Below are 17,480 nucleotides of genomic sequence, written 5' to 3'. Positions count from 1 at the left end.
CCGTAAATGAAAAACCTATTTCGATCAACATGTGCAGCTGTGTCTCATTTCCAGACGGTTTTTTATTCCGATTACATATATAAGCCCCCCTCGGATAGAAGCCCGTCCGTTTATAAACCATCTAATACCCCTTACGAGATAGTACGAAGTTGTATAAGCCCAGGGCTTCAAGCGGCAGTTTACGGTATTCGTGGATGGACATGCAAGTTCATTTTGCGTCTTAGATCTTAGTACATTTTTTAGCCGTCCTCTCCAAAAAAGCAACGAGAAATTAATAAATTTTGCGTTTACCATTTATTATTAATTTACTGGACGCTGGGCATGTTGAGCTCAGTGCTGTAGCCAGAAAAAGCTGTGACTGAGGTAATGTCCATGAAAAAGTTACCGACTGTGGCCATGTCCAGGGAAAAAAAATTATGATTGAGGCAATGTTCATGAAAAAATTATGACTGAGGCAATGTCCATGAAAAAATTATGACTGAGGGATGGTTTAATTCTCTTCTTAGGTATTAAGGGTGTTTTGACTAAAACAACAAAAACGAAAAACAATGACTGAGTCATTTGCTTCGGTTTACCTGTTACAAGCTATAGCCCTAGGGCATACTGAATCGAACAATATATATCAGGTGAAATTCGATAGTAGAATTTGAAGTACAAAGAATATATTTAATACACAGCGGAGCGAAGATATGAAATTTATTTTCGAGTGTTATAATTGCAAACAATAACTTACGAACTTACTTCTTTCAGTTTTCTTTTTCCTTTGTTTATTTATTTATTTATTTGTTGTTTTTTTTTATTTATTTAGAAATGCTGTGTACACGAATGATAGCGGGCAGACTGTTATTTGAATGGTAGTACTGAGACAACCGTGCCTGCAATCGACCTTAATTCCTTCACTTTGGCGTTATGGATTAAACCAATGCTGGGACATTCGCAATGTCTTGTTACTGCAGACAAACGATTTTTACTTCACTTAAATGCAAATGGAAAATATATGGCAAAGTTTAATCTTCTCAACGGCAGCCGGGTTAGCCCGGACGGGCTCCTGTAAGTTTCTTTTCTTGTTCCTGTTTATAAAAACGAAATGTCGTGCTAGAGAGATGTTCTCAAGTGTTCTGCGGGTATGTAGGGGCGGATCCAGGATTTTTCTTAGGAGGGGGTGCACCACTAAGGAATGGCGTAACTGACTGGTGAATTAAACAAATTTTAAAAGCGAATACGAGCTAATACGAAGAAGAAAGCTTCTTCTCAGCGGGGGGGAGGGGGAGGAGGAGGAATGCGCACCCCCCTGCATTCTCCCCCTAGGTTCGCTCCTGGTAAGAACTGTTACAAGCAAACTCTTAGCCATTTTATATATATCATTCTTTTCTCTACCGGGAAGGAAACCCTTTCTTAATACTTTTCATATGAATGTTTATCCTCACACCTAAAGTAACATTATAGCAACCCTTTTATTCATCTCTAGTCTAAATTGGAGTTTTCCCTTTTTCCCGGTTATTATTTAAAATTTCTTCACTGGAAATGGCACCCTTTCATATACCTGAAGTAGCTGAACACTACATTGCTATTCTCTACATGTGTTTCAAAATGTGAATGTTCCCTGCCCTTTCCTATATTTCTATGAGTTGTAAAATTCACATTTCTTAAATACCTCCTCCAAGCTTCAGAGGGCACCTGGATTCTTCTTCCGGTGTGAGATTATAGAACCCACCTTGCGATTCATGGTCCTGATGACTCCACAAGCTACTGAGATTTAATTTTGCTGATATAAAGGTTGTCTGTCTGTCTATTTGGCGCTGCTTTCAACGAGCACAGATTTTATCCTTCACTTGTCGGTTTACAGCGCATCCATGTTATGTTCAATTGACACCTGTCAAAACAAGGTATCCGCTGACCAGTATCACAGCACTTCATTAACAGTGATTACTCATAAAGGTGAATCTCATTAACAAACTACAGTTGAACCCCGTAATAATGTCCCCAACGGGCCATGAAAATTTGACCGTATAACGGGGTGGGCGTATTAACGGGTCAGGGTCAAATTTCATGACTGGTCTATTTTAAGTGACGTCTTGACAGACATCACAATTGCACTTCCTAAAAACTGCCCTTTACAAAGCATTCGAAATGCGGGAATAATTTTCTTAAAAAAGTACATACAATATTAACAATGGAAAGAAGAACATAACTGGGTTGAGTGGTCGTATAAACTGGACAAAATCATACTGCTGTTAGCCGTATCAACGCGGTAACCGGATTAAGGGGGTTTTCTTATCGGTTCATCTTACCAACTGAAGGAGCTAGCCACATAATAAGGCTTATTAATTTATACAGTTGAACCTCGCTATTTCTAACTCTCAGAGGAAACGAAAAATTGTTCGAAATAGCCGATAGTATATGACTGAAGGGCATGGGCACTGGAAATGGTTTTCAGTTCGAAATAGCCGAGTTCGAATTAGCCGAGTCAAACTGTTTTTTTTTTTTTTTTCATTTGTTTTCTCCATTTGGCACACACAGCAACAGCCCCTCCTCCGGCAAACGTCACAGCCAAAGTCACAAGCTCCACTTCTGTGAACGTACAATGGCTTCCCGTGTCACGCAACGACAGTTCCAAATATGCCTACAACTACACGGTTAAATGGACTTCTGTCAAAAATGTCACGGCAAACATCACTGTCGTAACGACGTTCAAGGGCATTCAAGGGCTTGAGCCATTTACAACATATGAGATACGCGTGGCTACAGTTGACGGAAATCAGACCGGAGCGTTTAGTAGCCCAGTACAGGTGCAGACACTAGAGGGGGGTAAGTTTGATTTGTTAGATTACTTTAACCAAATTCGCAATTAGTCAATCAGAAGCCGTGTCTACTGTCCTGATACCCATATATCCTGCGATATCAAATCACTGACCTGATATGGCTACCATATCATGCTCACTTGGCCGAATTTTGGTCTCGCTTCGGTATTTTGACTCGACTACGTCTCGCCAAAATACGAACTATGGCTTGACCAAACTCGAGGCGAAGCGTAAGAAAAAGGTACGTTTAGGTTTAAGTATTAAGTGCATTTCGTAATTGTGGAATAGGCGCATTACGCGGACAATTTGGCATGTGCCCGTGATGCAATTTCGGAGACCTAAAGTGTACATAGAACGAAGCAGTTATGTGATAGATTGTGTCACAATGATCAACATAAGCTCTAGATCCTATACACGCAATAAGAAATATTGTGTTAATATTTCTACATTTTCATCATAATTACACCTCGCTTGATAATAATAGGACTTGCATGGGGCAAAACCGAAAACCTTCAAGCTCTTCTAGCGAGTTGTTGGACTTGCTTTTGTTCTATGAAGACAAATGTATACGATCTGGAAGGAATATGTGTGCTATTAACAGAAACTTATCACCTTTCAAGATGATATGCTTCAGCAAGGGCGTAACTACGGGGGGTCCTGGGGTGCCCGTGACCCCCCCCCCTTTTATAAGCCTTTTTTAAGCAAACAACCTACAACAGGTGGCGAAAACGACATGAAAATCTGGTGAATACCCTCACTTTGACACAGTGTGACCCCCCCTTTGAAAAATCCTGGCTGCGCCCCTGCTTCTGCTATTAACCAATGATTTACCGGGCGTTCGTGCATATGACCACCTCGATATATGATGACCACACTGTTTTGAGCCGAGTAAAACTGTCATAAAGTCAATTCCTTACTCCGTAAATTTCAACTTTAATTTTAAGTCAAATGCCCAGCCATAATACACATGGAGCTCAAAGGAGTAAAAAGATCTGTTTACAGTACACATGTAAGAAAATTAAACTGAATTATGTAAAGGTATTCCTACTCACATTTAATGATTTAGAAAAAAAGATATAAGAAAAATCAGACATTTCTAGGTCTTGTTATGGCATTTGTCGCACAGTGTAAGGCCAAATATAACAGCAGGCCAATTACAGCCAATAAAAAAACGTAGCGAGGCATAATTATTGGGAAGTCTTCCCAGTAGGGGAATTTAGGCAAATCCCTTTGAATGGAATGTAGCTGGTCTATCGTAGGTTATTCCCCAGCAAGGCCAAACATCACAGCAAGCCGATTAGCCAATAAAAACATAGCAGGTGATTTTGCCTTATCTAATTTAATCTTCCTATACCTTGGGAGAGTAGTTTACATGTTTGTCAATTTTCCATAACGAAGCAAACAGCAATATAACTTTCTTCTGAATTATGAAATGCAGCTGGCCTATCTCAAGCAATTTGGCAGTTAGCCATATTTATATACTATTAAATAGGGAGCGGCGCTATAACATTACAGTATCCTGGCACAGAACGCAACGCAACCCACTAGCTGTAGGCATTGTGCTTTGTGACGAGATCACAGTCCGAATATTACTCTATTTAAATGCAAGTGGAAGACAAACCTTATTAACGAGGGATACAATTTCTCTTGACCGTCAATAGTTTGTTTACATTTTGCAGCATTTTTACATTTTATAACACGTATTTCTAGTCTTTAAAATAAGCTTTGGTTTAATTTTGGGATATTTTTTATAATCTTGGCACAATGTAGATTTCGTTTATTAATATCTATTATTACTATTGTTATTATTTATCAGCAACGTCATTTAACTCTTAAAGTCATTGTCCAACACTACAATGTCTCTTGCTAAGTTCTCGTCGTTTTTCTTCTTTTTGCTTCTAAGTCATATATCCTCCACCTAGACCGTGACTTCATCTTCAGTGACGTGACATGACGTCATAAATCCTACACCTAGACAGTGACGTCATCTTCAGTGACGTGACGTCATATATCATACACCTAGACCGTGACGTCGTCTTCAGAAAGCTTCTCACTGCAGTAGCATGCCTGTGATTCATCAAGCGATTCAAAATCCAAATATGGAGCGTCCTCTTGCATCATTTCTTCCAGTGATCTCGTCGCACTTTCAAATGATGGTCTCTCGCTGGGCTCGTCTTTCCAACAAGTTAAAACCAGTTCAAATCTGAAAAAAGGGCAGTTAGGTTTAAGATAATTAGTGTTGATGAATGATCCTTTAAGAACTATGCGTCTCGCGAAATGATCGTCCAATTTTACGGGTCTCTTAGTCACTTAGTCTCTTAGTCTTAGTGAGTCTCGATGTTTTGCGATGCTAAGAAAGCCTCGAGGCATCGAATTGTTTGTTTTCGTATTTATACATGATGAGCCTGAACGTTTCTTACTCGCATTTGAAACGTTAGAAGTCTTGGTCTCGCAATTTTAATTAAAGGCAAAATATCTTGGGCTCGCAAACAAAATTGCTACTCTCGCCTTCTAGCAAAGGCTCGCATTTACCTGTGTGATAAGCTTCAAGGAACGTTTAATTCTTACACCGTTACATCACGTGCATGCCGTACGTGGATTGTATACCAACAATGCCTGGTAAATGTTTTTTAAAATCATGGACTTCCCGTGCTATCAACTCCGGGGGAGGGGTGTGCGGCCCGCTTCCCAAAACCCTTACCCTATTTATGACCGAAAATTTGGTACCCTATTTATGAATTAAATCAACCTGTTTGAGACCTGCCTTATAATTAGTTCCCTAGTTCAGACTAATGTCAAACTGCCGTAAACATAATTTGTGAAGGGCTTTTGTTGATGGTCTTAATGATGAAAAAGTAGCTTCTTCTTAAAAGCATACGCATATCAAGACTAGAGTGCAAAACCATCTCCTATTTATGAGCAAAACGGCTTTAAAAAAAAAAACCATACCCTTTGGGGTGCACATACCTATATAGCTCCCCTATTAACGAAGCTTTGCCTGCATAAATGCTTACATGAAGCTGCTCAACCAAGAGCAATGTATTGCTTACATTTTCGTAGGAGTAACGACCCGTCAGTTGAATTATGTGAGGTCACGCAACGCTTTCTCGTGGTATGCCACATAATATCCTACTTGTCACTTTCTTTATTTTCTTGATTTACACACTCGCTGTCGCCTAAAGGCATGGGTGAATACCGAGAAAATGCAAGTGACTCGTGGGACATTCCATGGAATATCACTCGAAAGGGTTGCCTAACTAGTATGTACACTACAAATTCAGACTGTTGTTTGCATGACGAGCTGCCCGATATAAGGAGCGAAGCTTGTGGAACCGGCCTGACTAGACAAAATCGCCAACACAAAGGACTGCCCTATGTTGGTAACAAATCTTTTGCAACTTGTCATTTGACTAGCGAAAACATTAGTTTAACTGGGAGTCCATTGCACGTAGCGAGAAACTGCCTTACTTGATCTATATACTGACCGTTTATATATTTAAATTTTTTTTCCAAGGAAACCACATTTTCAGGTTTTAGTATTATGTGTATTAAAATGTGTTTCGAAGAAACTGCTCAGAAGAATTTGAGTATTATGCCATGATATACGAGCCAATGAGTTCACTAAATCGATAGTTTCAGCATTAGTTTTACTTACAGTTTATCAGAACATGTGTTTGGTTGTTCCATGCGATATCCCGTTTTCAGAAGATTGTACAATTCTTTGTTGTTTATTCCAGGATAGGGATTTCCTCCTGCAATAGGATGTTTACAGGATAAAGTGTGTGATGGATGGCTAGATGCAATATATCAAACACGAAAGACCGTGTTTGACCACATTTCCAAACACCGAGAAGAGTTGAAAATACGACGCGTAGCGGAGTATTTTTGACGAGCTTCGAGGTGTTTGGAAATGTGATCAAACACTGTCTTGAGTGTTTGAGGGAGGGAAACGGAGAAAATGGAGTATTAAAATCGTAAAAATCTATGCTAATTATGATCAGCTATCCAAACACCGTCACGGTCATGATTTCCTTTATTTAAAACTGATGAATTATTAATGAGTTTGAGAAGGCTAGATCATTGCCCAAAAACTGGCTAAAATAACGAGGCAAATATCCTGCCATAAGCTTGGTCAATAAAGAATTTATCGATTGGCTTCCTGGAAAATTAGGGACACAGCACATCGTCCCTAGCGGGCAAGGTAGCGCTGTCTTGCCCGCTCGGGTAGCCAATCACAGCGCAGAATTTGGTTTATCTTGCCCGCTCACAGAGCCAGCCACGTGATAAATAAAAGTAAATAAACAGGTGTAAACTGCGCGTACCCAGCCTCTAGACCAGAAACATACAGTGTTCATGTTGTTTTTTTTAAGAGCAATTTTTAGACCGTTCCCGATGCAATCCCGATCGGGATGATATTAAACTACGAGTCTTCTCTAAATTTTTGTAGAAATGAAAAGCAATCCAGATAACCTAGCTATATCGAACAACTAAACAGGACCAAAGCCAGTATGAGACAATTCAGCCTCAGTCGTAACTCTTTTGGTTAGTCAAAAAAATATATTTTTATTAGTCCAAGGAATAATATAGCTTGTTGTTTTCTGGCAGTAATTATTCAAGGAAGAAGCAGTAGAAAGATGCATGTTTTCTTGTTTTGTTTGATTATGACAGTTAGTAATTATAAAACGTTGAATTTCTATACTCGATTCTAATTTAAATAATACCCGATTCATTTACATTGGATCCGAAAAGCGTACTTGAATAGAAAACACTAGAAAAAGTAAACTTTTGCTGTTTTAGTCCTTACCCATTGTGGAAAGCTCCCATAGAAGAATTCCAAAAGACCAGCTGAGGAAAAAATAATTTTAAAAAATTAAACATCTCTTGCCACTTAATTAATTTTTTGGCAAAATCTTCGTTTAGTACAGCTCATATAATGATGAAACAACGTAATTAACGTTTTTAGTTAAACAGACCGTCCGTTTAACGGATCTCAGGAGTCCGTCATCATTTTACCCGAGGCATTTGACAACCTTGTGTATTTGACATCGACGAATTTATGCTAGCTTCTCCGTACAGTGATGAATTTATCAACAAAGAGGAAAAACGAATGACCAACTAATTCCAAGCAGGTCCAGAAGAGATGCCATATCCACCGAAAACTTGTGCGAGTGAGTTTCTTACAGTATCCTCCGTCACATTATGTAGTGTAAAGCTGAATTATGGTAGAGAGTCGTACTTTAGACCAATTGCTTTACTCGTATAGCAGAAGCAAGCATTGCTTTACCTCGTGTAGCGTGATCGTCCGGGTGAGTGTAGTTCTGAAAAGAACCGTTATTGGTGACTGACGTTTCGACAACCTGAGCGAAAGTCATCTTCAGAGTCAAATGAAAAGTGTTTGTCAGTCGCTGGTGTTACATGTATGTTCCGTTTAGACTGACCGATTTTGGCTCTAAAACTCTTGTGTAAAGTTTGTCAACACAAGAAGAAGATCAAGGTAACTTACCATAATCTTCTCTTGTCAATCGTCATCGGTCGGTTCTAGTAACTCTCGATCTGTTGTTTGTCAAATTAAGTCGGTCTGTTTGAGGTCCGCCTGTCGATTTTGTTTATGTGGTGAACGAGTCGTTGGCAAGATGCCAGTATTTGTTCTCAGTGACATCTTTTAAAGGAGCTACGGCACAGTTTGCGCATCTTGAAAAGCTTAGCCTAGATTTTTCAAGTTCGCCGTTTGTAATCCGTGTTAATCTTCTTTATCCTTAACAATTTTTGTTTCTTTATGGCTTATTATTAACTCTTAAATGTTTTTCTATCTTACTAAACTACTATTTTTACGTTTCCTTCCAAAGGTAAGTTTGTACGCGGTCAAAATACCGTGATTGAGCAGGCTCCTTTAAGAGGCATTTGCTCTAAGTTAGTGTACCGACTAACGTTACTTTATAACTCTGTAATTTAAGCGAAAAAACTTACACATCTCTTTTGGTGGTGTGTTCACTGTTGTAGTGTGTTAAAGAGGCATTTGCTCTAGGTTAGTGTACCAACCTTCCAGAGAGTTACGTTACTTTAATTATTAATTAACTCTCTACGCTCAAAACAAAACTTACACATCGCTTTTGGTGGTGTATTCACTGTTGTGGAGTGCTTCAGGCGCCATCCACTTTACGGGTATCTTTTTGCCTTTCTTTAGGTGGTAAACATTCTCGTGGGTTTGTCGCATCAATCCAAAATCAGAAATTTTTACCACTTTGTTCTCGCCAAGTAGAACATTGCGGGCTGCTAAGTCACGATGAACAAATCCATTACTTGATAGGAAGTTCTGCGTGAAATAAATAAATAATAAGATCAATAAATAAATAAATAAATACGGTAATAAATAAGCAAATCACAAAATTTAGAGAAGAATCCACATCAGCCTTAGCTGGTTTTCACGCAGACCCTCTATCCTGGTCGAATAGGAATTTGGAGATGTTGGTTTGTGTGGAGGGAATTAATAATAAGGAAGACGTACTAAATCAGTAGAGAAACTATTTAATGCTTTCCTGGCTTAAATAACTTGATATCCCTACTGTCATCTAATCCCGATTCGAGGAGGAGCCACGAAACACACAAGTATCGCGAATGAAAAATGTCCCTTGGGTTCACCGCGCTCGATCTACTCACATCAGTAAGGTGCCACGTATCCAGCGTGGCTGCCCCGATGGTGTAGTAGATATCGCGCCCGACTAGTATGCGGGGAGATGCGGGTTTCAGAGACGTATGTCGAAAGCCGCCTGTAATTTTGTTTACATTTTGCTATCATTGTCCTAAATCAGTGCTTGCAAAATAATAATATGTGTGCGATGCATAGCGAGTGCGCGCTTAAAGGAAGTTACAAACTGTAGGACATAAAACCTATTAACAATCACTGGATAAAACCATATCGCAACACAAACGAAATACTGGGAACGTTCAACCGCTTTTCAAAGGTGAACGAGGCCACCATTTCAAACATTTTGGGAGTTTGCTGTTCCCAAGCTCTGCAACCTACCATTCCGCGCGCTATCTGCCACGCAAAGCAAAGAAGATCCTTTGCGTTGAATTCCTCCTCGCATTGCACATTGTCATGGCAACCACTTTGAGTGACAGGAACCGGTTGATCCTCGTAGTGATTCTCCACCCCCTCTTTCATTTCCGGTTTGGTTTCTTCTCCCACTTTCTCTTTGCCAGCAGCTTCCACGTTAAGCTTGTTAGGATCCATGCTTTCTTTCTCGTTTCCCGTCAGCAGTGCCTTTGATTCGTTATCCATATCCGTACTAAATTGCACTTCAATTGCAGCCAGCCTCAAGTGATTTTCCTCGTTACTGTAGTTTTTTTGATAGCTTTTCTACCGGAGGGAAAAAATCATAGGATATTAATAAGAGATTAAGGGCTTAAAATTAATAAGTGGGTGGGGTGGTATCTTGGGGTGGCAGAATCAATGGGTCATTCCCCCAAAAACGTGGCAATTTGATATCTGAAAATTACTTAAAACTACTGCACCAGAAATGCTAGCAATACCACAAAGAAGAAGTTACGATGAGGTGCCTGTCTAGAGTGTTGACTTTATTTCTGTCATAATATTCAATTTTTTTAATTTTTTTTTTTTTTAGTTTTTGCTCCTTCAAAGAGGGATTAGCTAGCCACCCAATCCACCGCCCCCCCGCGCCCCCCCGCGCCCCCCCGCCGCTAAATTTTCCTCTGATACTTTCGCTGAAGCCTCAGCGTTTTGGAGTAACAGCTTGCTTCACGACGAGAATCAAAAAGTGCTGGAAAAGAATGTGTGTAAACGGTACTGACGAAACTCATTAAAGTAGTTTGGTGAAAGAACTTCTATCAATGCTTTCCATGTTCTACCTGATTTTGAACTAAGACCTGAAAATAAGTTGCAACATTAAGGAAGGAGGCCACATCAGCTTAGTTGGTTTTCAGCGGGTCCTCTATCCTGTTCAAATTGGAATTTGACGATATTGTTTTTTGTGGAGGGAGGAAAACTGAAGTAGCCGGAGAAAAGCGAGACTCAATATGACATCAAGTCGGAATCGAACCCAAGCCACATCGGTGGGAGGCAAGCCCTCTCCCCACTGCGCCATCCCTGCTTATGTGATATTAAATTTACCTGTATTCTCTTGTTCCTCAGCCAGTGTAATAGATCTCCGTATGGAACATATTCTAATACCAGAAATATTGGATCTGAGTTAACCCAACAGCCCAGCATGCTGACAATATTCCTGTGTGAGCCAATCGCCTTCATGAGTTCAATTTCCTCAAGAAATTGATTTCTGGCTTCCTCGTCTGTTGTGTCTAGAGATATAATCACGTGATCAGTTCTGAAGGAACTTGTCAATGACGTTGCAGCTGGTTAAAATGCACATGCGCACCATGAAACAAACTTTCATTAACCATTAGCAGAGTAGCCGTCAAATATTACAAACCAATCAAAGTTTCACAATACAAGTAGACGTGTTATTTGTTCCGTGGTTTTGGTGATCAATGTTACACATGGAAACCGTAGTTTAGACCCCAGGGGTTGCTCGTCGGAAATTTCGGAAAGAAGCCCTAAGAGGTACCAAGATCCTGTTTTGTGGGCGTGGCTTGAACTTTTTCTCGCCCCTAAGAGGTACCAATTCTAAAACAACACATTATCTCCTGTCATATTTTTTCGGCTCAATACTCTAACAGGTACCACAAAAGCTCCCACCGTGGACCTTTTGAGGCTGAACACTCCAAGAAGTACCAAAACTGCTTTTTTAACCCCTTATAGAAAGATACGACGTGCAATCCCCGTTCTTTTGATATGGGAGTCTCCCCCGGGGGTTAGCCTATTTGATTCTTTGCTGTTGGTTTAGGCCCCTTCTTCACGTATCCGGATATTTTTTAATCCGCGTCTTTTTCTTTCCGGATACGGCTTCCGTCCACACGCATCCGGCGAATTCGGCAGCAAATCCGGATATTTTTAAATACGCTCTCCAGAGTGGAAAAAATAAATCCGCAACGAATCCGATAACGTGCGGACGGTGAATCCGGATATTTTCGAACCCGACGACGTAGCAAAATTGTGTCCAGTCCCTTACCGAATAATAGACCAATATGGCGGCACAACGTGTAAGCCTGGTTTCTCTAGTGTGAATCCAGATACCATCGGATACGTGTGGACAGGCGAATTCGATTTGAATGCGCTACGTGTGGACGAAGAAATTTTTGAATCCGGGAAGAAAACGTTGCGGATTCAAAAATATCCGGATACGTGCGGACGGGGCCTTAGATGACCTGTAACTTGAAAATCATCTACTTACCTCCCAAAACTTTAACAGCTACAATTTGGTCTTCTTTGAAGTCGACAGTCTGTGTTCTTGGCTTATAAAATACTTCAATTCCAGGGGATTTTTTGAACGTGGCTTTAAACACCTTGCCAAATGCCCCTCGACCAATCTCTTCCTTGAAGACAACCTGCTCGGGTAGAACTTCCCAGCGACTAAGGGCAAAAATGGTGGATTTCGATCTAAAGGAAAATGAGGAAATTAGACTCAGTGGTTTACTCTTACTGGCCTCCTATCACGAATGCCGTTCTCAGATTGGCTGCGCTACACTATTCTGTTGCAGACAGTGAGTAGCCTAGCAGTGTGCAATGGCGGCCGCTTCTTTGCGTTTTCCAAGGGTCTTTGAAGAGAACTTAGATAAAAGTTTTGAACGACTAGTAGATTTATTCTAAAACAATTAGATTATTCGGCGCTCTAGATTTCTATGCGTGATAATTAATATGCATTAGCGTTGTTGTAGATTTCGTTGTTGTAGACTTTAGTCTACGCTTTCGCCGTTACAGTTTTCGTCGTTTAAGCATCTGTGTGGCGTCGTATCATACGTTTTCCCTTTTTATGCGTTATGGAGTTTCACCGATAAGGTTCGTTCTAAGTTCTTCCGTTACCTGTATTTCATTTTTTTGTGCATTTTCTTAGTATTTGGTCGTTGCTTTCTTTGCTAGAACAGTCACGCTGGGACGGGACCGTTTATTTTCCCGTACAACAAGTATCTTGTGGTGTACTTTTGTGAATAAAAGTGTAGTGTGCGCTGCTGAATTTTAGCGGCTACAACGAGTATTATTTACCGAGCGTCATTTCAGGGTTTAAAGTAGCTTTATAGCTACTCTTAAATTCGAGTATGTCTATTCGAGAGTCAGGACAAAGATGGCATTGAATTACCTCCTTGGCCTCAGGTTATGAGCAAGTCGCTTCCTTCTTTTTGCTTTCCGTCGAAGCGCAAATATTATCGTTGAAATGATGATAAGTAGGGCACAAAGTCCCCCGATTAAGGCAGATAACTGTGTTGCAGAAAGTCCTTTACCACCGTCAGATTCTGGAGATTTCTTAAAGCTTGTTTCTGTGTTTGTATCTAAAGCTGGGAACAAGATTAAGGTGAATATTATTTAAAGCAGACACATTCGGCCTATATTCTTAATGCCAGTAGAGATGGAAATGCCGGCTACCATCGTGGGACCCGTCTCCTACGGACACTGACGCTCTTTTGGCTCGTCAGACAATCTTCCTCTTCCACGTGGGTGAGGAAGATTGCGTGACGAATTGCGCAGAGGGTCTGCGTAGGAGGTTATCGTGGAATCAGTTTCTTTCCGAAGAACTCTTCCATAAAACTTTTCTTCGTTGAACTGAAATACCATACCAAAATGCCAACTTTGCCTTCACTTAAATAAATAAATGAATATATATATAAATGTCGAGAAACGGAAAATGCTCACAGTTTGCACAACACCATCTTTTTGCCTAGTCACCAGGCTCTTTTCGGTGGTTATCTTCACTATGGCTGAGATTGCAAGAGGAAATATTCGAAAAAGTACCTGACTGAAGTGTTTGTATTATCCACGGCCTTGACCTCTCGCTCTCTCCCAGTTCATTCCAGGCCGAGATCTCGATCGTGTACTGCGTGTCACATGATAACGATAGAGTAAAGTTAGTCGCCATGATGTCAGTGAGGTTAACTTGGTACCAGGGCTCCCCAATTTCTCGTGGCTGAATTCGTTGGTAGTTTATTGTGTACATGGTCAGTGGACACCCGTTGTCTGCAGGAGGGCTCCATGTAAGGATCACATCACATCTCGATATTTCTGTTTCCTTGTTTTTGATGAAAGGAATTGACGGAACCTCTGTAAAGAGAAAGAACAGAATCTAAAGCATCAGCTGGAGAAAAATGCTTCACCTCAGAAATATTCCAGCACATACCGATATTTGAAAGTACTGTAGCGAAATTAGTGACACAAGCATTAGTAGTGTCAAATTATGACAGTTAACGATGAAACTCAGTACTTTGTTTAAAACATTTATTTCTTCACATAATTAACTAATTAAGCACATCTGCCTGAAAATCTAAACCAAAAACGCCCGGTTAAACCCCTGTAAGTATCACTGCATGACTTATTATATGCCACATCACCTCCTTGGGTTTTGAAGTTCCATATCTTGCTCTCATTGAAAGCACTTTCCTTATATCCACTCAGTGAGGTAACAGCTACCTCATACTCTTCCCTGCATTTGAGCTGCAGCGTATAACTGTTTGTTTTTCCTTTCACGGTAACTGATTGCCACTTGCTTTTCTTCGCCACTTTTCTGTAGTACACAGTGTAAGTGATAACTGGACACGCCCCTTCTAAGGGAGGCTCCCATGCGACAACAACAGTCCCTCCTGGTACAGCCTTGGTCGAGTTCACGATACCAGGAACACCTATTTTCAGAAGAATATGGTTCAGTACATTATCTTATTTCATTTTTGTTTTTCAAATATACAGAGTAAGTTATCTCAGGCACAACTCACGTACTAGAGTGCCAACTAATCATAAGCTCGGTTGTGGTGGCTCACACGTCAGTTCCTCCCTGGTGGAGAGGATGAGTTGACATTACTTAGGATTAAAAACAAAATCTATAAAACGGCAGATGAGCCCTCAATTGACTAACGGCCCCACATTGACGGGCAGGACTGGCGCCCATCCACACAAGTTAATCACAGATCATGATAGACACCAGATGTTCCTGCTACTCTACCCAGACTACCTTGACAAGGTGATGATCTCACAAACATCGGAAAAGTTACAAAGACTAAACACTTGACGCATCTTGTAATATATCAAACACGAGAAACAGTGTTTTATCCGGATATCCAAACACCGAGAAAGGAGTTGAAAATATGACGCGCGGCGGAGTATTTTTGATACAATTTGAGGTGTTTGGAAAGCCGATGAAACACTGTCTCGAGTTTTTGATGTAATATATCAAACACTAGAGGCAGTGTTTCATCCGGATATCCAAACACCGAGAAGAGAGTTGAAAATACGACGCGCAACGGAGTATATTTGACGAAATTCGAGGTGTTTGGATAGCCGATGAAACACTGTCTCGAGTGTTTGATATATCTTCTCAATCGAAACAAAAACTAAGGAGTAAACGGGGAGGTAAATTTGTCAAAATCTATGCTAATTAATACCGGGTATCCAAATCTCCTTCACGGTTGTGATTTTCTTTGTTTTAACTTCATAAATTATTTTAAATGAGTTTGAGAAGTTTATATGATGCCTGTAGCCAACATCACTGCTTCAATTGTTAGCATCAATATATGCAATGCTGAAGTGAACGCCAACAGCAACGAAAATAGCAATATGCATTGACACCTCTCACCTTTCTAAAAGGATCTTTAAAGATGGCCCTGTTTTCGGTAAAGCAGATGCCTTGATATTAAAGAATTTTACGGCCTTCTATGAGAAACCTACGTGAAGTAGGCAAGTTTTACGCAAACCAAACTATCGTAACAAACCACGTCAAGACGGATACAATGACAGATAGCGAAAGGCTAATATTTAACTGATTTTCAGTTTAAAAAAACACAGCTCACCTCTTAGTTTATTGATTTGATCTAGCGTCAGTGCTGTTCCAAAGACATAAAGATCCATAATCGATCCGTGGAACTGATGGTTCTCCGTGGTATGACCGTCCTTACCGATTTGGTACAGCTTCCCTGTAGGTCCATAGAACTTGACCTCCGGTTCATATGATCTGTACCCTATTTCTTTCCCGTCAGCATAGATATACAAAGCTCTTTTTACATGATCCCAGGTAACAGCCACGTGGGTCCACTTGTCTGAGCTAACGCTCACGGTACTCCCTAAAGAAAACCATTCTTCTTTTCCATCTTTGTGGCGATGAAATATGATCTTCTGGTTTTCTATGCTTAATAGAAACTGCCATGGATAATACCAGTCGCCGTAAATCGCTGCCAACTCATCGGGGACCCATGTTGTTTGCTTTAACCAACAGGCAATGGTAAAACTCTGATCGTTAAGATCGATTTTAGGTGCACTGGCGAAAGAATTTGTTTGGTTGAAAAAAGCGGCCTTACTGCCAGGACACCGTCCCTCTGCAAAGAGTGGCATGCTATTAAAGCTGAAATAGAATACCAAGAAAGTGTGAATGGAATTCAAATCGCTTGAAACCAATGATGAAACAGCAGTTCTTATTTCAAATATCGCAGCTTTGGCACATAAATTGAGCTGTTGATTGATTGATTAACTGACTGACGGACTGAGTGACTGATTGATTGACTGACTGACTGACTGACTGACTGATTAACTGATTGACTGATTGACTACTGACTGACTGACTGACTGACTGATTGATTGACTGAGTGATTGATTGACTGACTGACTGACTGACTGATTGACTGACTGATTGCCAGATTGATTGATTGACTGATTGACTGACTGACTGATTGACTGACTGATCGACTGACTGAGTGACTGACTGACAGACTGACGGACTGACGTACAGACTGACGGACCGACGGACTGACGGATTGATTGACCGAATGACTGACTGACTGACTAACGGACTGACTGACAGACCGACTAACTAACAGATTAACTGACTGACAGATTGACTGACTGATTGATTGACTGATTGATTGCTGGATCGATTGATCGATCGATTGATTGATTGATTGATTGATTGATTGATTGATTGATTGATTAATCATCACCAAACTTAGAAGCAAAGAGTGGCATGCTATTAAAGCTGAAATAGAATACCAAGAAAGTGTGAATGGAATGCAAATCGTTTGAAACCAATAATGAAACATAGCAGTTCTCATTTCATATATCGCAACTTTCGTTGTGCTAGATGTCCACAAATAGCAGGCTGCCTGCAGGGATAATCAGTTAGTGGTCTAGGCACATAAATAGAGTTGTTGATTGACTGACTGACTGACTGACTGATTGATTGACTAGCTGATTGACTAGCTGATTGACTGAGTGAGTGAGCGAGTGAGTGACTCACTAACTGACTGACAGACTGACTGATTGATTAACTGAATGATTGACTGATTGACTGACTGATTGACTGATTGACTGACAGAGTGAATAACTGACTGACCTTAGTGACTGACTGACTGACCGACGGACTGACTGACTGACTGACAGATTGAATAACTGACTGACTGATTGATTGACGGATTGACCGACTGACTGATTTATTGATGGATGAATGGATCGATCGATTGATTGATTGATTGATTGATTGACTGATTGATTAACTGATCATCACCAACCTTAGAAGTTCGTCTTGACCATTCAGCAGCCAGTGACCAAGAACTGGCATATCTAAAAAAAACATAATA

At 40.5% G+C, this 17,480-nt stretch overlaps 1 protein-coding gene across 2 annotated transcripts in view; it reads right to left on the bottom strand.

The window, feature by feature from the left end:
• Positions 1 to 3,303: 3,303 nt before the first annotated feature.
• Positions 3,304 to 17,480, bottom strand: part of LOC145470637 (uncharacterized) — a 23,235-nt gene continuing 9,058 nt past the window's right edge. The window contains exons 7-19 of one of the 2 annotated variants that reach the window (XM_081454446.1): positions 17,412 to 17,463; positions 15,705 to 16,252; positions 14,256 to 14,543; positions 13,663 to 13,968; positions 13,013 to 13,208; positions 12,110 to 12,315; positions 10,933 to 11,117; positions 9,826 to 10,161; positions 8,903 to 9,114; positions 7,606 to 7,646; positions 6,457 to 6,553; positions 4,821 to 5,004; positions 3,304 to 4,719 (exon numbers count right to left, since the gene is read on the bottom strand). In XM_081454446.1, the coding sequence (XP_081310572.1) occupies positions 4,821 to 5,004; positions 6,457 to 6,553; positions 7,606 to 7,646; positions 8,903 to 9,114; positions 9,826 to 10,161; positions 10,933 to 11,117; positions 12,110 to 12,315; positions 13,013 to 13,208; positions 13,663 to 13,968; positions 14,256 to 14,543; positions 15,705 to 16,252; positions 17,412 to 17,463 (2,651 nt within the window). In that variant the 3' untranslated portion in view covers positions 3,304 to 4,719. Of the gene's footprint in view, positions 5,005 to 6,456; positions 6,554 to 7,605; positions 7,647 to 8,902; positions 9,115 to 9,825; positions 10,162 to 10,932; positions 11,118 to 12,109; positions 12,316 to 13,012; positions 13,209 to 13,662; positions 13,969 to 14,255; positions 14,544 to 15,704; positions 16,253 to 17,411; positions 17,464 to 17,480 lie in introns of both variants that reach the window. The other variant, XM_081454445.1, reaches the window with a different exon arrangement.

The sequence above is a fragment of the Orbicella franksi genome, chromosome 15 (genome assembly GCF_964199315.1).
Source record: "Orbicella franksi chromosome 15, jaOrbFran1.1, whole genome shotgun sequence".
Classification (NCBI taxonomy): domain Eukaryota; kingdom Metazoa; phylum Cnidaria; class Anthozoa; order Scleractinia; family Merulinidae; genus Orbicella; species Orbicella franksi.
This window is presented reverse-complemented; position numbering and strand designations above follow the sequence as displayed.